Source organism: Malurus melanocephalus, unplaced genomic scaffold, assembly GCF_030028575.1.
Source record: "Malurus melanocephalus ecotype Western Australia unplaced genomic scaffold, MMel_1.1 scaffold_180, whole genome shotgun sequence".
Classification (NCBI taxonomy): Eukaryota; Metazoa; Chordata; class Aves; order Passeriformes; family Maluridae; genus Malurus; species Malurus melanocephalus.
The window spans coordinates 392,174-418,286 of record NW_026623412.1 but is presented as its reverse complement, the minus strand read 5'-3'; the positions used below and the strand labels follow the sequence as shown (position 1 = coordinate 418,286).

The 26,113-nt window shown below is 45.0% G+C and overlaps 1 protein-coding gene across 1 annotated transcript in view; it reads left to right on the top strand.

Annotated features, from left to right (window-relative positions):
* Positions 1 to 13,654, top strand: part of PARD3B (par-3 family cell polarity regulator beta) — a 391,507-nt gene extending 377,853 nt beyond the window's left edge. The window contains exon 23 of the mRNA XM_057372886.1: positions 8,889 to 13,654. Coding sequence (XP_057228869.1) covers positions 8,889 to 9,243 — 355 coding nt within the window. The 3' untranslated portion in view covers positions 9,244 to 13,654. The remainder of the gene's footprint in view (positions 1 to 8,888) is intronic.
* The last annotated feature ends 12,459 nt before the right edge of the window (positions 13,655 to 26,113 follow it).

Here is a 26,113-nt window from a genome sequence, read left to right as displayed (position 1 = left end):
GGGGGGAGGATGTGCTTAGAGGCTGTTTGTGCTGTTTAAGAGTAAATCAGTACATGAGCAGCAGGGAGACAATGGGGACTGAAATACTGCCTGAAGAAAGGAATAAGAGCTGCTTGTTTTTATGGTCCCCCCCCTCAACCCCTCCCTTCCCAAACAGCCATCCTTCTCCTCTGGATCTTGATCTTTGCCTTTGTTACAAAGTAGGGGAAAAAAGGAATGATATGTCACAGTGAGTTTAACAGAATGTCTGGACCAGAAGGAAACAAAATGAAGGAAAAAATAACGAGCTACATATTCCTTTTTTACTGAAGCATGGTTTTACTACCCAGTTTGTGCCATTGGAGGCAGAATCGACAGCCATGCTTCATCATGGCAGTGGGAGAAAATGCTGCAAGGAATGCTTTAATTTAAATGAGAAATGCTCGAAGAAAAAAAAAAAAGCCTAAAAACTCGATAATAATATTAATAACCCATTCCTACAGGTTTTTACTAGCCTACTGAAGATCAGACAGCATGTTAAGGTCCCAGTGGCTGAATAGTAAAGACCCGGGCTTAGGTTATTATTACTTAAGAAGATTCTTTTAATAGTTTCTGTTATTTGTTGAAAGTCATTTGAATAGTACAGCTGAATGGTCACCATGCTTTAAATTCATTTTGCATGAAAAATGAGAACAGGGTAGAATTTGGGTTGCTGTGTTTCTGAAAGCACTTCACAAAAGCAGTGTGGATAGCAGTAGTGCTGAGAATGGAATGGCAAAGGGTGGAGGCTGCCCTGCTCACGAGGAGCTCTTCTTGGGTGTGGGTGATTCCTTCTGAAGAGTGATTTYGACTATGGCAACAGAATTTCTCTTAAATCAAGTTAAAAGCTCCTGAACCACTATAGACTCTTTAATTTCTACYCCGTTAGCTTTCAAAAAAGCAGAGTTCTCCAGTAGGGGATAGGATGAGGTAACAGAATCCAGACAGTATTTCTGGCTTTTGTGCTGCTGCTGACTGAGGCCATGTCGGGGTTTTGCCTCTGCACCTCACTCCCTTCTCCTTGACTGCCTGCTCTTGGGAGAAGCTGCTGGTTGTTCTCAGGGCTGGGGCAGTGGGTCCCCCTGTCTGCTGGGATTTGCTGCACAGTAAGACAGGGCAAGTATTACCATTGCAGTTTTCACTTCAGCATCTCGCTCCAATGGTGGCAGTTCTGCATGTGTTCAGTACTTCTTTGTATTAGTTTGAGTTTGTATTGGAATGCAAAATTAAACCTTTGCTTCTCTTGCTGAATTAAGAGGAATATTTCCTTTAAAAAGACGTTTTCTCCCCTCYGATGTAACTTGGTCAGCATCTTCTCAGAAATGTGACTCAAAAGACCAAAGGCCAAGAACTCTTTCATCTATAGGAACAGCTTTTGGTCCYCACTGATCTACAAAACAAAAGACCAAAGGGACCTTAAAATCTCAGCCAGGTCTCTGCCCAGCAGAGCATGGGGGTTCCTGAGCAACAAGCATGACTGCTTAGCATTGAGAGTAGGTTACCAGTGCCAAGAGGTTAATGACTCACATGGCATTATGTTGTGTTGAATAATGAGTAACATCTGAAATTACACATGTTGTAATGACTCGCTACTTAAAATACCAATCTACTTAAGATCCCTTTAAGCTTGAAGAGATCACAGAATAGCAATGTCTTGTTCAATAGGTGCTACTTTATTTTATGCCTCCTGGTAGAAGAGATGTACCGTGCCTGAGAGCATMTAAACAAAACAAGTGAGGAATTGACTGGGAAGGATTATTGCACTAGTTGTTTTGAATGCTTATTGGGCATTTACAGAGCACCAGCTAGCATATTTTGGGTTTAGTTTTTGTTGATTTGAGGGGTTTAATCCTGGTTGTCACAGTTCCTGTATTTGTAGGTTGGATCTAGGGAAGGGAAGAAAGGGGGGCTTTGCCTGAGGGATGGGATTATCAGAAACTGGTCTGAGATTTGCTGTGGAAAATAAACTAATGCTGGAGCAAATCAGCAACAGTGTTTTATGTTTTGGTTGCYGATGGGAGGGAGTTTAGTTAAATGGCACTCTAAAGTCTGGTGTTAACCAGTCTGTGACATGGTTTGCTCCATTAGGGATTGAGAACAATGAGAACAATCTGTTTTCTTGCAGAAAAATGAGTTGTTCATGCTGTCATAAGAAGTTGTACATAGTATTACAATAAAGTTCTAAACCTGTCAAACACTGTTTGCCTGCCTTACAGTCATTTCTGCAGTGGGTTTCCCTGCATGGAAGGCTGGTATGTGACTAAACTGTGTACTTGGTCATAGATGTGAAAGCAGTGTGACACCTAAATGACTCCAGTTGCTAAGAACAGCCCAGGCAGCAGCTGGGGCCCGACACTTCAAAATGTGGCCCTCTGCAAACAATAAAGGACTTGATTCTCCAGCTGYATTAAGGCTGGACTTCAACTAGAGTAATATAAACATGTCTCTGCACTTACCTGYTGGGATTATGGTGCTTTCGCTGTTTGTTTCTAAATATTTCAAGCTGTAATATTGGTGAGAGAGTARAACTGTGTGTATAAACTCTTATGTTCAGGCCAGTTAGCACCACTTCTAGTTTTTGCAAAGTTGTACACAAGGGAAGAGAATCAGGCCTGCTACATTGCATCTGAAACATGTTGCTTGAATTTCGAASAAATTTATACGGACCCTTCCTTCTCCAAACCAAACAGGAGTTCTTTAAAAAGGAAAGAGAGATTTTTCCACTCTTACACACACCATTCACACTTCCCCCCCGCCCCCAATGCAGGTCATGAAATAATCATTATTTTTATGGGTCTGCAAAGCCTATAGAAGTCAAAGCTGTGTAATATACATTGCAGAGTGTTCTGCTAATCCAGTCCAACCGCAGTCATGCCTGGCCCAGGGAAGAGGGTCTGGTAACTGGAAACCTGACACTAAAGGAATTCCAAACACAGCCCTCAAACTAAAAACAGTTCTCTCTGCATGGCATGTGCTACATGAGAGCCAGGGGTTGTATTTGGTTACGATTTTTCAGCCTTGTATTGTTGATAAAAGAACAGGAGAAGGAAGCACCTCCACCAGCTCAGCCAATAAATAAAGGGTGTATGGTGTGTTTGAGGTTAGTATGACATTGCTTGGCATCTGCCTTCCTCTGAGAGGTACAAGCCTCTCTCACAGACAGCAGCCACTGAGCACTTCCTTGTGCTGCAGATTCTTCACAGCACTAAAATACCAAATTTGATTCCCAGTGGATTTTAAATGCAAACCCCTTCTTTGGCTATGGGAMGTATTAATCTGGAAGGGCAAAGAATATTTATTATGGGAGTATCTCACCTATTAAGACAGAGACCAACCTTAATGCATCTCAGTGAATTGCAGTGATTTTTTTTGAGATCTGCTGTGATTTAACATTTCATTAGTTTATTTATTTTATGTTATATGCATGTTGAATATTAAGCAACAGAAGTTCTTAGTGCAGCTGACTACCAACAGCACTTTAGCATCTTTAATACTGTATCTCGAGAAATAGGGATTACGTGGTGTTTTCAGTCAGTTGTTTTTAGTGTTTGTAGAGAAAAGCTTTATAAAGACACAGTGTAATGTATTTGATACTGTAAGATTGTTTGTTTGCATAATTTAATTCTTACATCAGCTTCTCTTCTTTAGAAGTAGATCCTGCTGGCTAAGAACAAACAGCACATAATCACACTGCATACAATGGAGTTCTTCAGTGAGAATTTGGACACAGATAGGAGCTTTCTCCTGTTCTTTAATCATAGYCTGGGCTGTCTGATGCCATCACCCAGAGTCTCTGTATGTCTTGCTTAAAAATAAAAGAGACAGCAGCCAAATGTGGGCTTTCCATTTGCTATTTAGTCTTTGGCTGTCTTTGAAGTTTATTTCAAGAAGTACTCTCTAACAAAGTAAGAAGGCAGGTTTTCATGTGAGATTATATCCCTTGTAAAATATTCCCTCAGCAGCAAGGAGATAGTGATGTATGAAGAGAGCATTCCCTTCCTTGCTTTTTACCAGGTACTAAGAGGGTGACCCCTGTGACTCTCCCCATAGAACAGAGGGAAGAAAAACCCTTTGTCACGATGAAATCCAAACCCCCAACATGATGGAGCACAGCACGAACAGTTAGACCGTCATTTTGCTTTTCTTTCCTTTCAGATAGCCCAAGCACGTGTCTGCTGCCTGATGTTAAAGGTGACCTGCAAATGGAGGTTATCAATGAAAAGCAGTAAACCTGAAATGTAATTTTTTCTTTTTCTGATTGTTTTTTGAAGCATCAGGTATTTAGGCCAGTCTACTCTCTGAGTTTTTCCATAGTTGAAGAATTACTAAAATAAGGTTTAAAAAAAAAAAAAAAGGTGAATTGCAGAAAGCAGAAAGTGTTTAGTTAGGGCTTTTGAAACCTTCAGATACCTTTGACTAAATAACATTTTGGGTAAAAGAAGTCTTTACTAAGTATTCCAAATCCTGTGCTTCAGTTTCAAATAAACCCAGAAGATCTTAAAAATTCTACAGTAAAGCGAGAAAATACTGTATTTTTTGTGCTTGGAAGATAAATATAGCAGAGATGGAAAAACAAACTGCTTTAGGCTTTACTTGTTGTAGAGAAAATAACAACATGCTAATTGAACATCAGTCACAAGTTACACGCTTTATTTGAACAAAGCTACTTCGTGCCCTTAATGCTCAAAATGGATCACAGTTGTTAACTGGTGAATCATTTTAAAAGATAAACTGGTAGACCTGCTAACCAGGATATTAAGTGAAGTACATTTGCAACCGCCTGTGATCTATAATTTCTCTGCAGGGGAAAATGAGATTTTGCTTCCTTAAAATAAAGCAGACATTTTAAGGGGCACCTTGCCCATGACATTTTTGAGGAGTGTTTTCACACTGCCCTGCCAGTTTCAATCCTTTGTGGAAGCTGGTGCTTCTSTCTCCCTTCACTCAATTGCTTCCTGCCCCAGCAGCAGCCTCTGCTTTTAGCAAGACCCACATCCATAATGCACTTTCCAGTGGGACCCAGCAGGGCTGAACTATCAGCAAAAACAGTTTTGCTCTGAGATCAGTTCCTTCCCAGGATGTTGTGTCAGCTTCCCTACCTTCTGCCTGCCATTAATTGCACTGTATCCCCAGGTCAAACAACTGGCCAAAAATCTGGAAAACAGCTGATGGTCAGAGCAGCTCCTGCTCAGCATGTCCTCTCAAAGGGCACACTCCTAGCCCAGTCCTTTTGAGTGGCTGGACCTGCTTGACCCAATTTGTGGATTTTTGATCACTCCCCTGGGTCCCTGATTTTCCACTTGAGGTTATTGGTTTGACCCACACACCATGGGTCACTTGGGAGGTGTGATATGGCCCTGTGAACTCTGAACTCATCAGAAGCCAACAAAAACAGTGAGAGAGGAGAGAAGAATTTCATTAAGACCTCCTCAGAGGTGGCAGTGTCTGCAGAGGAAAAAGGTAGTTGTTGTTTTCCTTCTTGTAGAAACAAGCACAGCATCTACAAGGGGCTGCCAAGTAGAAAGTGTTTGGTTTGGTTTGGCAATTTCTTTAATGATAAACAACAGCATCTTCTTTTACACCGTAGGCTATCGAGTAAGAAGGGTTCAGAGGAGCCCTCCTCTTCCTTCTGGGAACTGTCCCCAGTGTCCCAGACTTACTTTAAATGGTGACAGCATTTCTGCAGAAAGAGCTTGGGATTTGCAGTTTTTTCTTCTGTCTTAAAAAGATTGACTTTCTGATGGTTAATTTGTCACATGTGAGGAGGGAAGGGCTTTCTTTCCTGTATTTTAAAACTGGTCATATGGAGGTTTATGGAGACTTCATGGTTTTGGTTGGTTGCACTGTGAGCAGTTTCCTAAGAATGGACTTCCCCAGGCATGGGTGGTAGGTGGGGAAGAACAAATCCTCAGGACATCATTTGACTCCAACATGCTGTGCTGGTCATAAAAGGAAAAAAAAAAAWTTCTCATTGTAGCTTGTGTATCTGCAAGGATAACACCCACTGGGGTCACTAGGGGAAGTGAGCTGGAGAGTGTGGAGCAGCCATGAGGATATCTTCTGTGAAATCTCCTTCAGTCATGCTGCCCAGAGTCAGCCTTTTGGACAGTTACCAGTGTTTCCCAAGGTTTTACTCAGATGAAAGTTCTGCTTATCATTGGCTAGATCATTGCTTGTATTATCCCCAAGGCTGCTAAAATTACTCACATGCCTTCTGACTTCCTGGGACTTTCCTGAAGGGTTCACATGAAGTGGATTCCAGTCAGATCTCTGTGTAGAGCCCCTCCTCCCAGCTGCTAAGTCGTGACTCTGAGGCAGACACTCAAGAATTACACCACCTTTGGATGTTTCACCCTCAGAGAAAGGAAACTGGTGCTGACAGTGAACAACTAGGGGTTTTATTTTTCAGAGAAAGATTTTGCTCTTCCCACATGTTCTTGTGCAGTTTTTCTACACAGCCACAGATGGTGTTAGCTGTAAGTGAACTGCTGGTGGATTTAGTTGGATAGGAATGGCATCGGCCATGGAGATCTGATGGCATTAGCTCAGCCAGCTTGAGGCCATTTCTCAGCCCTGGCAGGCTCATCTTCACTGCACAGGGTCAGAGCAGCCTGAGTGCACAGCCCTCTGCACATTCACAGCTTCTGTGGCACTGTGTAACACTGTTTCCTAAAACTGGGCTGGCTGAGCTTTCCTGGAAACAGCTCTTTTGGCTGGGTGGCAAAGCACACCYCTCTTTTTTCCTGCACCTTGCAGATTTCTGGTGTCTGTTAAGGCATGAGTTGTGTACTGAGGGCTCAGTAGATCATACTGGTGGCTCAGTTCTGTTCTCAGCCATCATTTTGGTACCAATTAATCTTGAATTTGTTTTTCTAGGGTGATTTAATTTGCAGTTAGAGCTCTGACCAAAAGCTACCTGGCTTTTCAGTGAATTCTGGATCAGGTTTCAAGCTCAGTCCTTTTTTAATGTGATCCACAAGAATTTTGTTGATTACAGCTGCCGATGAGAACACCTTATAATACCTAATGTCCAGGATTTTGACCTTMTATTAAAAGGTGATGGGTTTACCATATGTTCCTGTCCGTGTGCTGCTTGACACAAAGCAGTTACTACCACTGCAGAGCCTTTTATGATTGGAAGTGTGTTTTTGTGCACAGAGGCATTAAAGCTGAGTGTGATGGGACTGACTGGTGAACAAGCCTTCATGCACAAATATGTGGAGCAGCTCTTTGGCCTTGTGTGGAAATTAGGCATTGTTGCAAGACGTAGGTATGTGAGCAGCAACAGCAATTGTCTCAGTACTTATGTTTCAGAGTGGTTTGGTATCTCAAAGGGTGGCTTCAGGCCCTTCAGCACTTTGTCTGGACTGTCTCACCAGGAGATGGGGGGGGAAGCTGGGAGTGCCTGTCTTTTATAATGTTCTGTTTTTAAAGCAGAAAGTCTCTGGAGAGCAWAGGGTCCTAAAAGTCCAAGGCCTGGAATGCTTCCTTTTGCTTTTTCCATTTTAAACAGGAAACATTTGCACTAAGTTATTCCAGGAGGAAAATTGTAGGTTCATTTCAAGGCAGATAATGTTTGTTCATTGCCTGTGTCCATGATTTACCCCATGGGCTTAAACGAGTGCAGCAGAAAACSACATGTTCTGTTTTACTACATGCTAAACAAGTTCCAGCAGTCTGGGAGCCCAGGTTAAGAAAGAAGGAGCATGCTTGTAAAATCTCTGTGTGAACAAGAGAGTCATTGACAAATTTTGAACACCTGATCTGCTGTACCAGAATGATGACTTTTTTTCATAATCTATGCAAAGAAAATTTAAACAGTTGATGAGTTCAGTCCCAAAGCCACAGAGCAGGTGTAATTGATTTATASTTCCAGCCCCTGTTTTGGGTTAAAATTCTGTCTTCTTCCCTCAGCCCTCATTTGGAGAGAAACTTCCTGTACAGTCAATGAGAAGTTTTGGCAAAAGTGCAGAGATATTTGCAGTCAGACTGGCAAAAGCTCCTAATTGAGCTGAACTTTTGAGGATGCTCTGGTGACATGTCTGTGAGAACAATTATTTYTGCCATTTCAAGAGTATCACAAGTTAAGTTGTACTAGGAAAAATATCAATGCTTCATTAGTGCAAATCATGAAATTAAGATGCAGAAGGCTACAGAGAGGGCTCTGTGGCACATCCTCAGGGATGGCACRTTCACATGTTGCTTTTCACGTGAACTGGGGCTTGTGAGATCCATACTGATGTGGGCAAGTTACAGGGCTGTTGTGATATCACGCTTTCTAAATCACAGGTTTTTTAAAACCTCATTGGCAACTTGCCCATTAAACACAGGTATTATAGCCTGACATCCCTAGTGTTTCTCCCAGGAGTTCCAGTTTTTCCAGCTATGATGTTTGGAAAGTTTTACAAACTGACAGGAGAGAATAGTGGGAAATAGCCTGGAAAGCGTGAATATTTGTGCATGTAAAGCTTATGGGATTTGCAGACTTGCAGACCMAACTCATCTGTTCATCCTCAGGCTAGATAAGATTCAGTCAAACATGCATTGTTTAAAAGGAGCTTTGTTTCCATTATGGCAAATGGATCACAGGAGACTGGCTTTGGGAGCTGAAGGGCTCCAGTGCTCCCCCATTGTAAAAGGGCTGTGATGTGCGCTGGACCTTTCCYCCAGTGTCCTGGATGTTACAGACTTTTGTAGCATGCAAGTGGGATGCTTGTTATCCTTCAGAAGTTCTTTTCATTCATCAGGACTTGTCATGCTTGAGGTTGCATTTCCTCTCCCAAAGTAAACATAGATTGTATGTGCAATAATGTATCACTGTGCTAGTAGACTGCCTTTYTATGTGCTTTATTATGTTTTCTCCTCCTCAGGCGTGGACCTGTAGAGCCGCTGGAATATTTAACRGGGCCACGAGTAACGTACAAAGAGAGAGATCTTCCCTACTATCACGGAGGACAGCCTGTTATCCACCCATCCAAGGGGAGCTACATCCGCGCGCCAGACACGAGAGTGGCTGAACTGAGGTACCCTCAGTATTACCCAACCCAGCCCATCACAAACCAGCACAAAGGACCCCTCCGGCAGGACGTGCCACCCTCCCCTCCTCAGCCCCACCGAGCACCAGCTTACAGTGAAATTGTCCGACACCATGGGACCAGTCCAGACCAGTACCAGTACAGGCAGCAGGATCCCAGGCAGAAGAACTCCATGACTGCAGCTGTATAGCCATGCCTTGGGCTCGGGGCACAGCCTGGCAGGAGCCCCGTCGGACATCATCCTTGTAGAGTTGTTCCCAAGCATAAGTTGTTCCCAAGCCTGCAAGAATGGCACACGAGACCTGGAGTCGTTCTTACAGAGCTGGGCTCAGCGTACATGCTTTCTAACAGGCGAACTAAAGCCGCGTGAGGTACGATGTGTTTTGAGTATGTGAGGTACCAGACAATTGAGTGTTTTTTAATTCCTTTCAAAAATAGAAGGTGGCTGCTGGAAATGAAACACAACACTAATACACCTCAGGGCTATTTAGTGAATGCAGTTACACCTTTACAGTATATAGCTGTCTGTGTCAGGGCAGCGGAGTCACCAGAGTTTACTTCAGAGTGCTGCTGTGGAGCCTTTTAAGTGAGAACACRGCGTGCAGTACAGACTTCTTGCACAGCTGGGGTTCTTGTGTATCCAGTATGTGATCATGACAAGYGACTGCCACAGAGGTAGTGACCACATTCCAGGCACTTCCAGACCAACAGCTCTGCTTTAGGGATGCTGCAGTTACAGATTTACAATCTGGCCTCCATTTTCCTTTTTCTTTTTGGTGGCAGCAGCATTTATCTTATAATCTTCATGTTTTGCAGATTGTTTATCAAAAGTCTCCTCTTACTGTACCTGCTTCAGGTGGAGTAGGGCAAAAAGCCTTAGCCCCTCTGGCTGAGCGGGCTCAAAGAGGAAAAGAGGACAGGCAGCCACATGAGAACCATATTGGGGGTGGGGGGTGGGGATTGTGCTTGTGAGTGTTTGTTAGTTAAATAGTGTGCAGTCTTTAAATGTAAACCCTGGAGACCAGATCCTCAGCTGCTGTCAGGAAGCATCACTCTTGGGATTTCCGTGGAGCCAGCCTGTACGAAGTGCCAGGGAGGTGAGCATGGTCACGGACTCCATAATTGATGTGAAGTTACCGTGTCAGGTGCTGCCTTGGCTCCATTAGGGCAGCTCATTCCTGCCGTCCCAGGCACTGTTGGAGTGAAGTGCCTGCCAGCAGCRTGTCATGCCCTGGCCAGCCTAGTGCTGCCACAAGGCACCTGTTCATGTGGGGCCACCCTCGGGCCCCACCGTGCCAAGTGCCAAACTGCTCGAGTTCCTGCAGCAAGGGGTTTTCACAGCAAGGGRTGAGGAAAAAGACAAGGAAAGCAACAGGAAGGGCTTCAAGACGTGGGGCCCAGGAGGCAAAGATGAGAATAGCTGTTTGTGGCAAATTATTTGCAACAGTGCATAGGAAGAGAGAGGGTGTGGGTGGGGAARGGATGTCAGCAATGCAGTAGAACCATGGTAAGGGGACAGAGTGGAACATGCCCAGTTCTTTGCCCCACACAGTCWGAGTTTGCTCTGCAGCCAGAAATGCATGTCCCCAGCCACAGGGACCTGTGCRACCTGACCCAAAAGGGCTCTGAGTGCTTACAGATCTGTCTCAAGGATTTTGTCATGGGGAAACCATGCAGTATTGCAACCTAGAAATACCTTACTTCCAAGTGTCCTTAATTCCTTGACTTCTGCCCTYTGGGAGTGTCACTAAACCATTAGGCCTCCTCTCCTCATCAGGAAAAGACTGTGACCTGGCCAAGAATTAAGCATAAGGATTTCTTTAATATATTTTTGACACCTTTGGTATGCAACACATTAAATCACATAGGTCACTTCCCAGGTATTAAATGCCACCAGGAAGGTTTGTCCTGCTAGGAATGTGTCCTGCCAGCAGGTAATGGCCCTGATGAGATGCAACATTTAATGCCAGCCTGCATTTCTTCTCTGCTGATGATGCCAGTGAGAGCCCAGTGTAACCCTGAGRCACAGGGAGCACTTGCAGCTGCCTGAGTGGCCAGCAGGCTCTAATGTTTGCTTTTCACCAGCTTCCATCTACCAGCAGGGATGGGAAGCAGGGCAGAGGAGACAGCTTTCCATGGTGGGGAAGCACCTCCATGATTCAGACAGAGAGCTGGACTCCCTGGGGCAGGGGCAGGCACAGCTCTAAATCCAGTCAAGAGGAAGCATTGGTGGGAGGGTGAGAGAAGAGGAATGCAACTGATTATGAAGCAAGGATGTTTGGTTCTTGTTCCATTTCTTTCTGCCCTCTTCCCTAGTAATGTAGGAGGGRAAAASCTCTGGAGGGAGTGTTGGATGTAAAGCTCTCAGTACCCTCCATAAATAAGGCRCATTCCCCAAGGAAACTGCCTGTCRTGTACGTGCTCTACACAGCCTCATASTTCTCTCAGAAAGCTTTAGATGCTAGAGGATACTCAGCCAGGACTTGGCAGCCACACAGGATAGCCGCTGGTGTTATAAAGGCCTGTTGAAAGTGAARCAAAAACAAATTAAAATAGTTTCCTTTCTCTCCTTGAAATATAACCCCTGATACATTTGATCCAGCTGTAAAGAAACTAATGTTTGCGACAGTGGCTTTATCAAGCCAGGCCACAATTAAGAACAGCTCTGAATATAAGCTACTGCCTTTATAAATCARTCTCAACTAACCCTTCAAATGGCATCACAGCACAGTGAACAGGACTCATTTACAGTATTTCATGAGCCAGGGCCAAATAAAATCTGGATGGAAACAGCTCTTGGGTTATTTATAACCTTTGAAGGACCTGCCCAATGTCTCCCTGTAACAGGAATCTTTCCTTAAGAGCTCCCCTTAACTGCATCAGCTCCACTCAATTGAGGCAGACAGATTAAACAAACACTTTCTGAGCTGTTAATCTTACCTTACCCAACAGGTTATTAAATGATTAAATGATGCTTCTGCTCAGTAAGCAGAAATCAGTAGAGAGCTTCTTCCCATCAAAGAAAAAAAAAAAAGAGATGTAAGTATAATCTATGGGTGCATTGTACAGGTAAGGAGCTAAGGAGCTGAGAAGAACAATGTGAGCTAGCTGGAGTAACAAGACCAGAAAGTATTACAGAGCATCTCATCAATCTCTGGTGCCATTGTTCTGGGAGAAAATATGGTTTAATATTTGGTAAAATATTAAATATGGTATTTTCAAAAATATCATGTATAACTACAGTATGTATAGTCAGCTTTTCTGCAGTGTAAAATGTATGATTTTAGCACCATATTGTGGAAAAATATGTACCGTGCAGAATTCACGAGGTGCTACAACTGACGGTTGAAAATACACACTTGCAAAATCCAAAAGAGCCGTTAAGTAACAAGTTGTTCTTTTCCCATATGTCCATATGTTTGGGAAAATTATGAGTCTGAAATGCTCTTGACACGTAATTGCCTCACACTTCCTCATCCAAAATATGCCAGTCCAGCAGTAGAGTTRCTGGCATAGTGGGTGTGAAGGGAGAGTTAGGTTTGCCCCAGGAGCAGCCCTAAGTGCTTATGTGAACAGGCATCAAGACCAGGGGAGAGAGGCTGCGCTCACATGAAGGGAAGCTTTGATTTCCTGAGCTGGTGGCGTGCAGCCTGCATTTCTGGCTCTGGCACAGGGCCAGMCAGGCCCAGCAGTTGAAAGATTAAGAGCCAGAAAAAGAGCCTGTGGATTTTCTGAGTGACCACCCACTAGTGAACCATGATCTTGGCCTGCGAGCTGACATTACCACTGTGATATATTACGATGCAGAAGTCTCTAGGCATCCTTCGAATGCATAAAGAAATATAAATTGCCCTTTGTGGGGAAAAAAAAAGAGGGAAATTAAGCACAGAAAAGAAAAAAACAAGGCTCTTGCCTTGAAAAAGTGCATACAGCCCTGAATTCCAATTCACTCCAGCTTCCTGATCTAGAAATAGCTTCATATGCTGCCTAATTTTTTTACAGATGAATTGTGCTACCTCTTCCTCCCAGCCTCACAGATTTGTTTATCCGAGTTAGTGCTGTGAGTGAATCCTACTGACTGCTCTGCCAGGGCCACATCCTGATGCTCTGCTCTGAGCAGGGGCTGCTCTGCACTTTCAAAAGGCCCCACACCTGTGCTACCCATCACAGTTGTTCTGCAGGGTCCTTAAGCCTTATATGCAAAATCAGAAGTGCTATTCACTATCTCTGCATAGAAGAGAAGGCTTTGTAAAACACTATTCTGTTACTGTGAGGGAGAGAGAGGTACTTGTGATCCTGACAATACCTGTGTGTTTAAGTGAAACTGATTTTAAAATAATGTGTGATTGTTTTGGGGAAGAAATGCAACACTTAATTTGAGAGGTTTTTTCTAGTACCGCATCAAAGATTTTGATCTTTTGTTACATATGGCTATATAAATTTTACCTGGTTTATTTTGCATTAAAATAAAGGCTTTAAGACTATATATGATTGTGTATTTGTACATAGAGTCTTTCCCTTGTTTGTGTCTACAAAGTCATCCTCAGCCACGGATGTGATTTGATATTAGAAGATGATGTATGATCAAGCTGGATCAGAATTGGTAAGGTGATTTTTTTTAAACAAAAATAAACAAAAACACAACAACCATGCACTGCTTTCAGATAAAAAAAAAAGAAAGAAAGAAAGAAAGAAAAAAGAAAAAAAAAAGAAGAAGGCATTTCAGGGCTTTACTTGATTCCCTCTCAAATCTGCATTGTCTTCAGTTGTGTCACCTGAATCCTGATTCCATACCCCAGGACTGAAAGGAGAACCAAAAGASAAGTCCCTTGCCAGCTCAGAGCATTTCAGCTTAGGCAGCTGCATATTCATTGCTGAAGTTCCCCAGGGAGTTTCACCTCAATGTGGAGCTCAGCTCTTGCTGTTGGTACCAGCCAAGGTGTTGTGCAGCCTGTAGCAGCTGCCAGGTCCAACCAGCTCAGAGGKCTGGGGACTCTTGCCACAGATTTAGTTAGGACTCCTTGAAAGTTCTGCACAGGCACTTCACATAWGGTAAGTCGGTCATTTTATTGAAGCTGGAGACTCTACTTTTCACAYTTTGTGCACTAGCATAGATCTTTGTAGGATCAGAGCTATGGGTTGCAGTGATCTTTGTAGGATCARGCAAGGGTGTTATGTTAGATGGAGTAATTTTCAAAATAGATACGTAAGTGAAAAGCCATTAGTACAGGAAGAAGGAATAATGAAGCCTTTCTAAGATGGAAATTTTGGGTTCCTGCAAATAAAAAGGAAAGAGTAAAAGAACAAAATAGAAATGTGCAGGTATACAACACAAGGTGTAACAGAAATGGAGTAATGGGTCAACAAAAATACGTGTGTATTGCATCCAGAACATTTTGAATGCAGGTCTTGGTATTTATAGCCAAGATAGTTCATGGACAGATGTCAGTCAGTTTTACCATATATTCAATTATAATCCACAAAGATGTCAATTTTAGAACCAATCATGTTATAACCTGTACTCACAGATAAAAACTTTACAAATAAAATTTATACCTCAGTTTCTTCTGCTGGAGCTATACAAAGAGTAGCAAAAGACAAAGTAGGAGTGTATTAAGAGCCAGAAACTCAGTGACCACAGTTTCAGATTGTGGTACTTCTGCCTTGTCAGTGGTCTCCTGTGGTTTCCTCACGACAGCACTCACTTCCCTGGGACCTGGGCTCRCGTTAAAATCTATTTTGCAGTCACTGCTCTGTCTATGTAAAGGATGTGGAGCCATTTGACTCTTAATTAATTTTAATGAACGAGGYTGTGCCCTCATGAGACCTGTGTCCCGCTGTAAGCAGACTGGGACGTGGCGCCTTTCCGCACGGAGGGTCTCGGAGCTGGGTTCCCCGCAGAAGTGCAGTGACCTGCTGCAATGTGCTCTACCCAGGGCAGAGCGTGCAGCCTCTCAGGCATGAGGAGTGTGGCAGCTGGGCTGCTTGGGAGGCTCTCAGGAAGCAAAACACCATTATTGAGATCGGAGTGGAGCTGAGCTGCTCCTGCAGCTTCCCAGAAAGCATTCAGTGCTTCTGGTAATTCCCAGAGGCTTCTGGCTCAAAGACTCTGGAGGGTCTCCTGAGGAGGTTTCTCAGACTCTCTTTGCTTGGTGTGCTCATCCCTGCAGAGACGGTATGGAGGCGYTGAGGCGTGCCTTGGGAAAGGATGGAAACAAGTAAGACTGAGAAGGGATTCTAATTCTCAAGTGTGGGATCTGCTCCAGGGAGTATGTCTTGGCGGTGGTTTTCTCAGTGGGCTGGATGGGAMTGATCGGATGCAGGCAACCAGAGAGACAGGATTGCTCTGGGAATGGGTAAGGAGGGGTGRGGGGGTGGAGAGTGGGAAATGACAAGGTGAGGCAAGTGGAGCAAAGGAAAAGGAATGAGAAATTAASATAGGTTGGAAAGTGGGGTGGAGGGTGTCAGATCTGAACAGGAAATGAGTGGAAAGAAGAGGGGATATGTCCCCAGTGTGTAAAGTTCACAAACAACCAAGGAAGATGGAACTTTGCTATAAGGCTGTCTAATGCTCCCCAGTTTCCATTTTGCATCCCAAACTTGTGACATCTCTCCACTGTGTCCAGAGTCAGAACCAGTGACAAAGCAGCACAAAGCTACCTGTGCCTGGGAGAAAGCAGAAGGGCAAGTAGGAATTGTGAGGAAACCCATCAACCATATGGGGAGAGGGACACCCCTTCCACATCACTGCCCCCTCCCTAGATCACATGTTGGCACCCAGAACTCACAGCCTGCTCCACACACAGATCCCTTCACCTCCTGGAGTACCCACAACATCACAAGGTCTCCTTTCCTAATTGCCTCTCATGCAGTGGTTCCCCCTGATCTCTGATGTACCCAAAGCCATGTTGACCTTCAACACGTTTGCCTTCACCTCTGAGAAGCCTTCGGTGCCATTTGTCAGCGTGGGTAACCAACACCAATAACTTTGCTGGCACCTGTAAGTGATACAAAGTATGTGTCCCCTACAGCCAGTGTTCACAAGATGTGGGGTGGGACTGTGCCATCATTAGACAGGGACAATTCATTTCTGAATCGGTGCTTTGTGGGTTTCATCTCCACTGTCTGTTTGCTTGTCTAGAATAAATCCTTGAYATGTGCAAAAGCTGTTTTATTGCTGGCCTTGTACGAAAATCCTGAACCAATTTCAAGGACCAAAAAGGTGATTATAGTCTTTAAAAGAGACTGTTCCCAAAATATGCCTGACAAACTAACCCAAAACAGACGAGTTGGCGGTGCTCATAGTAAAAGGAAACCTCTGCGCAGAGGAAACAGCCCTGCTTTGCTTTCCAGAGTATCTGCATCTGAAAGAAAGTAATTTATTGGGAAATATGTACAGTTGAGTAAAATAGCAAAATAAGACATTCAGTGAGGCTTCTATATAAAACTGTGCCCTTTGCCTCCAGCAGATAATGAATAAAAATTTTATAAAGAAGCAATGAACATTCARTGTTTTATATTTAAAATGTATTTGTGTGGAAAACAATGTGGCACAGAAACAGGASTGAAGGGTTCTCCAAGATAATGCCAGAAGCTGCGAGATGTTAGCAGCTTTGTCATAAAAGTTTCAAGGTGTGGGTTTTTAATTTTCTCTCATGAATCACAAAAGCAGTCATGAAAACTGTCATAAAAATTCATGGCAAGTAAAGTAAACTTACATTAAAACCTACCGCCTTCTTCTCTGAATTTTTGGTACTGATTAGGAAGAAGTGTCTGCTTCTCTGCCAAAACCTTACCTAGACAATCTGATTTAGTCTCTAGGCTCTGTTAAACTGGAGTTTTCATACATCACATCCTTCAATCCAGAGTATAAAGGAAAAAGAAACCCTAAAAAATGCAGCCTAGATTTTCAATCCAGCTAGCTACTATGTTAAGAGGTTTCATTTGCCATAATTTTTCTGGGAATGAAAAGAGAAGGGAAAAATAGAGCAAATATGAAGAAACTAGTTTATAAGTTAATAAAAATAAATAAACCAGCCCTCCTTTCCTCCTAGGTTTGGATATACATAGATATGTGTATATATGCACTGTCTTGGGTTGATTTTGTGCCAATCCTGTATTCCTGTTTCCATCTGCTTGTATGCCCAAAAGGTGCTTGTGCCTTTAAATCTGACCCAGAAGAAAGGGCAGGAGCTGCTGGAAGGCGGCGCGGGCAGTTTAAAAGCTGGGGCTGCTGTGCAGCCCTGTGCTTTCGAGCTCAGCTCGTGGGCTTTTGGAGCTCAGCTCGTTGGCTTTTGAGCTCAGCTCCGAGCCGGGGGAGGTCCTTGCTCTCTGCATGCAGCAGAATTACATTGTTGCGGTTTAGCTAGTTCCAGTTTTTTAGCTTGGGCAAACAGCTTTCCCTGGACAGACCCCGTCTGCAGCTGCATTGATTCTGCATCTGGAGCAATTCAGCGGCCGGCGGGGAGAAGCCGCGTGGCTCCTTCTTGTTCGGGACACCAGAAGAAGCCAAGCCGGCAACAGAAAAACACACCAAGCCCTCTGTTTCATCTATAGTGAGGAAAGGACTATAATCCAGGGGATTTTGCCACTGTTGTAGGAGCAACCACGTGGGTTTTTTTCTTTTTATTTCTTTTTCCCAGGACGAGAGCCGCCATTTTCTCCGCACCACTGTGGTGAGCGGGAGGGGGCAGCGGGTGTTCCTGGACTTTTGAATATTTAACAGGTACTTTTTAATCTGTGTCCTGTGGGCACTGTGTTTTGTTAATAAACTACTTTTTTTCTCTTCACTTTTGCCCGAACATCTATTTTATATTGGTGGGAACAAATTATCAAATTTTTCACTTCAGAGAAAACATTTACTCTGTAGCATTTTTCTCTGAAAATATTGTCTCAAACCGAGACAATACACACACAGTTATATATTGCTACTTTTGATCTAAAAATCAAGTTTATTTTTCCAGTTAATTTCTATCTATTCCCTCTCCCTGAAGGAGTCAGTATTTACAGTAATATATGCATGTGAGGAAAGCAGCAAAATGGTGACCACCTGGTTCATGAGTGATGGATGTGCAGARCCACTGAGCCATGCAAGCAAAATGAGGAGGAAGCTCTCAGAGCAGCATTGCCACATGCTGCACATCTCTCCAATGCCTGCATTCCTGTAAGTGACAATCTGCAGAGATGAGTTTGCAGTGCAGCCCCTGCCCCAGCTGTCAGAAGGATTTGCCAGGCTGCTGCAGTGCGTGAGGRCAGGCACTGGAGCCATGGCACAGCAGCGCTCACTGGCCTGGCCAGGATGGGGAGTGGGCCCKGCACCTCTAGAGAGGTTGAAACCAGAGCATGAGTTAAGGTTGAAGCTCCCTGACAGCCTACAGGTTATTTCAGCAAGCAGAGAAAATCAAAGGCACTCTAAGCATGCTCAGTTTGCAGCTCTGTATTTACATTTCACCAAATTAATCACAACTAATTCAGTTAGTGGAGTGTTAGGTTTGAGARGGATGTTTCTCATCTGTTCACAGAGGCATATGCRCACATCCTCCTCACCATGGAGRAAGTCCTTCCTTKTTTCCTTCCTTCTTTGTTCCTCTCTCCCCTCTGTTGAAAAGAAGCCCTCCAGGACAGTCATTTTTCTTTATATATAACAAGAGAACAGTAAGGAATCGGTCCAATGTGCATTTAATGCACRTGCTGCCAGGCTCCCCCTCCTCCCCCATCCCTCCCACATAGCACTTGGTCCCACCCCATCCCCATGTCTTTTCTCCTTCCCCAATTTGAAGAGATTTTCATTGCTGTGAAAGGACAATGGTAACTGAGCTGCTATTGGAAAGAAAAAAAAAAAAAAAAATTGACTTGTTTTTTCATTGCTGGGCTGTTTTTGGCATGGATCATTTCCCAACGCAGCTCCTCAAATTGCTTTGATGCCACACCAGAGTGGATGGAGCAGCGAGAGGAACAAGGCTGGGGGTGAGGATGGGTTRGAGAGAGGTTTGACTGCCATTGCTACAAAACAGAAAAGAAAAGAGGAATGCTAAATCAAAGCCAAAATGCAGTGTATTTGGGGYTTGGATTTGAAAAGTCAAGCACTGTCTCCTGCAGCAGTTACATTCCTCTGCATGTTTACTTCTGGCCAAGTTTCCTGAGAGTAGAGGCAACATTCACCAAGTTTGAATTCTTTAGGCACTCTCCTGTGGATTTTCTTCTGTGTTTAGCATTAGGAAAAGATGGGAAATCTTGGGCTTCATGTAGGTTGTGGGTTTTCCCCTTCCTGGGATTACTTACACATGGAGACAGCAGGGAGCCCTGGGACCCCTCTCTCCCCCTTTCRGATCAGAGGTAACGCACACCTCAATCACCTCRATGCTCTGGATAGGGGTGCCAGGGAAGCAGTGCAGTCATGGGCTCAGTTACACAGGCACGCTGAGGTTCCCACCTACTCAGGCTTCCTCAGCTCAGGACGGCTACTTCCAAGGATTCCRGTGAGAGGGGGACACAGGACAGCAAGGGGGCAACCAGCAGATCCCAAAGCGTGATCAGGGTGCTCACTGTCACAGCCCCAACTCTATCACAGTGGGTTTTCTGTAAGACTTTTTTGTCCTGCTGACAGGGACTGGCTGAGGGATGCCAACAAATTATTCRAGTCACCCTGCAACATGGTTTGTATCAGTCATGGGTTTGGTCAGCAGCACTGACATTTGGCTGATGCTCCCTGGACCTTGGAGATGAGAACAGCCTGTCTGCCAGCTGAATTTCCGGTCCTCCCTGGCCCTGCAAACTCTGGGAGAACAATAGGAGCTCTTGGCCCACAAGGGTAATTGTTTGGGGCAGTGTTTCAAGGAGCGTAGCTTTTGTTTTGGCTGTTTGGTTATATGTCTCCTCCTGGATGTTTATGCTGAACAAAAGGCATTTGTTCTCTCACCAGCTTCAGGGAGGTTGAGTCCAGCTGGATTTGTGTTTTAGGTGCAGAGAGCCAGCYGTGCCCCCATCAGCAGCCCCATCCTGAGAGAGCCTGGGGACAACACTGGCCTGGGCACACCATGCTGTCCATGTGCYCTCAGGAGCAGGAATGAAAACACAATTTGCAAACAGCCTCACTGGAGTGGGTCTGGGTACCGAGCCCAGAGGCAGCTYGGGGGGCTCTCTGCATTGGGGAATGCTTTGATGCTTTGTGTACCCAGGATGTTCAGRTTTATCCTCTAGCTGCCAAGTAACCTGCTTGTCTGCTTTCATTTGCTAATCCTTTTTATTTTTAAGAAATCCTTTATTTATTTTAAACCCCCACATTTCCAATTAGTTCGCYCTGCTCCTTTCTTGCCCTTCTCCCACACATCCTATAGCAGGAGCCTCAGCTCACAAGCCAGAACACCAGCCAGGGTGCAAATATAAAATATGGCCAGCAGCTGCCAAGCGCAGACAGGCACATTGAGTGGGTGCCTAGGCAAGGCAGGCAGGCTGCAGAGACAGTGATTCAGCTGCAGACAGACAAACACGCTGCCTCCCACCACGGTCTGTGTGCAGGGAGGGTGGTGAGGGTGCCAAGGGCGGTCCCGGCCCCCAGGGAGCTGCCTGTGCCAGCAATGGCAGATTATTRAGCAGGGCATGGGCTCAGTTTACTTTTACCCCTGATGTCACCCTTCATAAGCCAAGATGTTTTAAGTTGTCCTAATCCTCAAATTAATAAATTCTGCTCTGTAAGAGTGTGAACACAGGAAAAGAACTCAACTGAAAAAAAAAACACCCCAAATATTCAGACTTACGCTGTGCAGTCWGGATATTTCTTTTGCTGACAGGATATGGGTTTAGAGTTTGAAAATACACCTTATCAAACATGTGTTGGGGGCGAGGGGCTCAGTAGACAAATGAAGCCCATAGTTGGCTGAGCAGGTCCCTGCAGGTCCCTAGGCCACAGCTGCGGGTGACACTGGGCATGGCTCCACACCTGCCAGGCCCGAGGGGTGTGAGGGCAGCGCGGGCCATGGCCCCGGGCAGCCATGGGGCCAACACAGCGGGTGCGATGGCCATGAGCAGACAGAGCTCCTGGCCATTCCTTCACACTCAAAAATGTGGAATGGGCTGCCATATCACTGCCCCAAGGCTACCATGGCCTGAGAAGGAGAGCCTCCAGACTCCTCAGCCCCGCAGTTGTGACCGCTCTCCTCCTTTACTCATGTGTCCCAGTGACACAGCACCAGCTCCAAATGCAAACCTCTTGYGATGCAGCTGATTTTTWCCCTGACAGAGGYTGGTCATGGAGGGTAAACCTGGTATGTGAGCATTTTTACTTTTGCCTGGTGGGGTCCCCTCAGAGATCCCCTGTCCCAGACACAGCACACCCAGGCTGCCCCCATAGAGCCCCCAGGCCACACCAGGGGAGAGGTAGGATCCCGGCACACAAAGCCAGGAAGCTGCTGCTGGTCAGGCATTTCAGGGGAGGGCATGATTTCCACAACAATAAACACATCTGATTATTTGATTAGAGGGAAGATGAGGTCCCCAGGAGGAGGGCCTCACACACAAAAGACTAATAACTCGTGCCCCCACTGTCAGTGACAGTGCAGGAAGATGAGGGCAATGTCCTGTTGAGGCTTTGATCAGCCAGGGTCAAGCGTGCAAGCTGCTAGCATGGCTGAAGGCTGACGAGGAAGAGGTTCCCRCYGCAGGATCRTGCCTGGCCCTCTCCCAGCCCTCCMCTCATCTTTGCTGCAGTCCCTCACCCCTGTCTAGGAAGCAAAGTGGAAGCCTCCAAGGCATATCCTGCTTTCCTGACTTCTCCTGGCTCCAGCAAGGCCATGTCCACTCCCAGCCCCACAAACCAGGCTCTACTCATATGTCTACTTCTGCCACTTACTCATCTGCATCTCCTGGGATAAACCAGTGAAAGGGGCTTCTTGGTCTCAATGTCACCCCTCTTGCCATGGTGCAAGTGGAGCAAGATGCTGAGATGCAGCAGTGGGAAGACAGGAGAGTGATGGAAGGGCAGAGAGGGTAATCTTTCAGTTCCATTTCTCCTGGGCACGTGGATAGTCATGGGCACTTGGGGATTTTCCTGTCTCCTGGAAGGTCGAGCTGTCCCCTTCACTCTGCCGTAAGAGACCCTGGGGACTCAGCATTTCAAGGGATGGTTCTCAGTGGTGCCAGCAACTGCTGATCCAGTGTTTAACTGATGGTCCTGGGTGGAAGCTGGATAAAGTGTTCAGTGTAGCTCTTTTACAGCTGTTCTATGCCTTCTTAAGACAGATAGCCCCAAAGCCTTGGTGCCCCAATAATTTGACCCACGAGTCCCCCCTGCAGAAGAGCCCTGTGGCTCAGAATAGCAGGAAGGCACCATGTATGTATAGAAAAGGGCTGGAAGATTTGAGCTGCACTTTCACTCTCCCTTGGACAGTATRTGTAAAAGTAACTTGTATTTGGCCCACGGAATCGTAGTGCTTGGAAATSAGTGCACAAAAAAGATGATTTGGCACTTGGAGACTGGAGTTTTCCAAGATCTTTACAAACACAGCACAATCCTTTCAAGTGGGAGAGACCTTAGCTTATCTCCTGCATGGGGAGGGGAAGTGCTGTCTGAGCACAAAAATCACCAGTACTCCAAAAAGCAGGGTAAGTAAAGAAAAAGAAATTTGTTTCAAACTTTCAACAGGTTTTTCTACCCTGAGTTGTATTGCATAGATGCAGTATGTAGATCAGTGTGTGGGCAAGCTCTGAGATTCTGATCCCAAGGTACATCTAAGAGTTTATTTAATATAAAAAAAAAAACAATCTGCTTCTCCCTTCAATGTATGTGTGCTCTATGAGGATTTCTGTGCAGACATGGATAGAATAGGCTGGAGCAATGGAASTTTGTGCTGTGCATGCTTCACAGCCTCTCTCACTCCCCAAGCTCTTTTCAAGCTGTCTGAGTGGCCAAGGCCACAAGGAAATGTTTGCCAGTCCGTTTGTCATCTCACACCCTCAGTAAATCATCCTAATATCATCTGGCTTGGAGCTCTTAGAAATCTGGACAACCTTGACAGAAAGTGTGGGTAATGGGCTGGGAAATGCAGCAGAAGAGTTTTGGGGAACAAGAGACCACAAGATGCAGGTCTTGCCTGATCTGCCACGAGACCTTTGGTCTCTGCCTGAGGGTGCAGCTAGAAACCAGCTCCTTAAATGGATGCCACATCAGAGATATTGATTCACCAGTGGCCTGGGTACAATTACCCATGAAACTCCAACCTGGGGTATGAGTATCACTAAGAGACAAACAATCCCATCTGCAGCCTGCCCCTTCAAGATGTCTTCTCTGTTTATAGAAAAGAAGGGGGTGGTGAGCGTCTGTTAAAATGTGTARCTTCCTGGCATCATCTTTGAGGAGTCATATCTTTTAGTGGGACCAGTCAATCAAAACTGTCACAGCGGTCAGTGCTCCTCAGCTTCTTCCTTGCAGTGGCTGTGGCAAAGGAACAGGGATGCTAAAAATGACTTTTCTCTCCCAAAATATCTTSACTTATTTGAGGGTGTATATGTAAAGGGAGCACTAACTTTTCRCATGGCTGGTGCCCTGTGACCAGCACATCCCTGGGGAAGCAGAGATCTCTGGAGACCTGCAGGGAGAGTGGARGAGGGAAACAGTGACCTCAGGGAACAAAGTAAATTTTGCAAAGTAAAAAGAGATGCCTGTGTAGCCTTCCATAACTACAGGCTCTCAGGCGATTGCCAGAAGAATCACTRGGCTYAGCTTAAGCTAATGAAAAAAACAGTGAAGAAAGTTGTCCTTTCCAACCTGCACCCACATTGTCATTTACCTCAGGCAAAAATAAAACATACCTAGATATGAATTCTGCACCAGAAGTAGTATTTTACACCAACACATAGAGGGTAAATGACTTCTTGTGGTATATAGCAGTGGGAATTCAGKCATGTAATGTAATAACAAGAAAGGATTTTTAGATTTGTCTCAGAAACCCTGCTAGCTCAGACATTATAAAAAAAAGAATGCCAAACTTTCATATCTCTGCGAACACAAGACAAAAGGAAAACTTTATTTAAAAAAGTGAAATACGTCTCCAGTTTGAGACGAGTTCTCTGTTTTCAAAAATTGCTGCAGAAAACATGGGCAAACAGCACCTCACATCTGAACAGCACATTTCTGTTCCTCAGCTCTTTACTGGTGTAATTAYATGCCACAGAGTAACTGCTTAACCAACTTCTTTGCTTAGTAAACATTTCCTTAGTCATTTGCATRGGATATGACAGCAGCAGATCCAAGCCTCAATCAGGGCTTCCAAGCAAAATCACAAAGCAAATAGTAAGGAAAAGTCTTCTGGTGCTGCCTCTTGGGGTGAAACAGCAACACAACACAGCAGACCAGGATGGGATATGAAAAATACAGAATGCTCTTAGAGCTGACAGCCATAGTGTAATGTGACCCCAGTCACATTGGTATTTGATTAGCGAACACAATTGGGAAATAGCCCTGCTCTTAGGAGAAAGAAATCTTTCATACCCCCTACAGTCAAGCCCTTTTTTTTTTTTTATCTGGGAGATGGCATCTGMATGCTTCAGCAGAACAGGCTGTTCTACGAGAGCATATTACCCCTGTGTCTCCCTGTGCACAGGACTTTCCCCGGGGGGGCCGGATGAAGGAGAAGCAGCTTGCAGCAGTCCCAAAGGAGGTCTGTGCCAGATTCTGGCTGCTTGTGAGTCTCCCAAGTGCCCATTGAGTGCAGGGCTGGGGCAATCACACTGCAGAGGAGCGCTTGTGCATTTTTGCTCTGTTTTTCAGTTAGATTATTGGGAAGTGACTGACAGCTGAGGGGGACACAAAATTTGTATGCTGCTACAGGGTCACCAGCTCAAGTCACCAATGTTGAGCTCTGTCTCTGTGGGGTCTAACAGAAGGACAAACCTGCAAGTCCTCTTCTCCCCCTCCTCCTCCTCCCAAGGCTGCAGATGGMGGGTTCATCCTCCACACGAGCCCGGACACTTGCTAGCCTCTTCAGAGAGTCGCTCAGCATATCCAACCATCATAAAAGAATCTTTTCAGGGGACAAAATTAGGGGCTCCAACTTTCCTCTTCCCCCTCCTCACCCCCACCCCCCCCCCCCCCCAACTGCTGCACAAATCTGTAATATTTTATTTCAATCAGCTTTGTTTCACTCCTGAAACCTGCCTCACTCCCTCTGTCCAGACATTTCATTTCCCCTGGAGACAGGTAAATAAGTAAATAACTGTAGTCAAAACCCTGTGTGCATATTGAAGCCTGGAGCGCTAGGAAGCAACTAGTGTGTCTGATTTTCCAGTGCAAGTCCAGGTGCAATCTCGGCAGCACGGCTACTGTCTGCCTTTCAAGCAGATGTCTTCATCTAAAGCCCCCACCACCACCCCGCTCCCTTTGTGCATTCTCACAGGGAGGATGGGAGTGAGAGACAATATAAATTAATATCCATTGGAATGACAGCAGCTGGTGCCTTGCATAGCTGTGAACACGTGTCTTAGAAGTAGAGTGATTAGTCGTAAAACTGTGTAGCTGAATGTTTATGCTTGATCAATTACAGGAAAACAATAGAYGAGTTTTTTTCCAAGTGGGAGGAGTGAGGGGAGGGAGGCTTCAACCATGAGATGATTTTCTTCTTTTTTTTTTTTTTTGTAATAATAGCTTCAAAGAACATGGGGCCTAGTTACTGAGAAGGCTGGCAAACAGCATCTTCTGAGAAACCCACTGGCTGCAGGTAGCACTTTGCAGTCTAAACCTCACACAGATCTTGTTTTTCCAAACTTCTTAACATTTATGAGGGAAGGATTCAGTAGCCCAAAGCAAGGAGCATGTGGGAATGAATTAGGCARAGCTTTCTAGTGCATAAGTGTGCATGTATTATGTACCATAGAGGCTTTCAGATGGAAGAAGTAATTGTTGTTTGTTTCTATACTTAGAACCTCYCCTACTGCCCCAGTTAAGCAGAAGTGCCCTGTCAGAGCCACTGTTAGTGGCTGCAGTGTGGCATGGCAGTGTGCCTCCAGATCTGGTTCCAATTCCTTAGCAGCACTAATTGCAAACACAGTCTGTGTCACTCCCCACATCC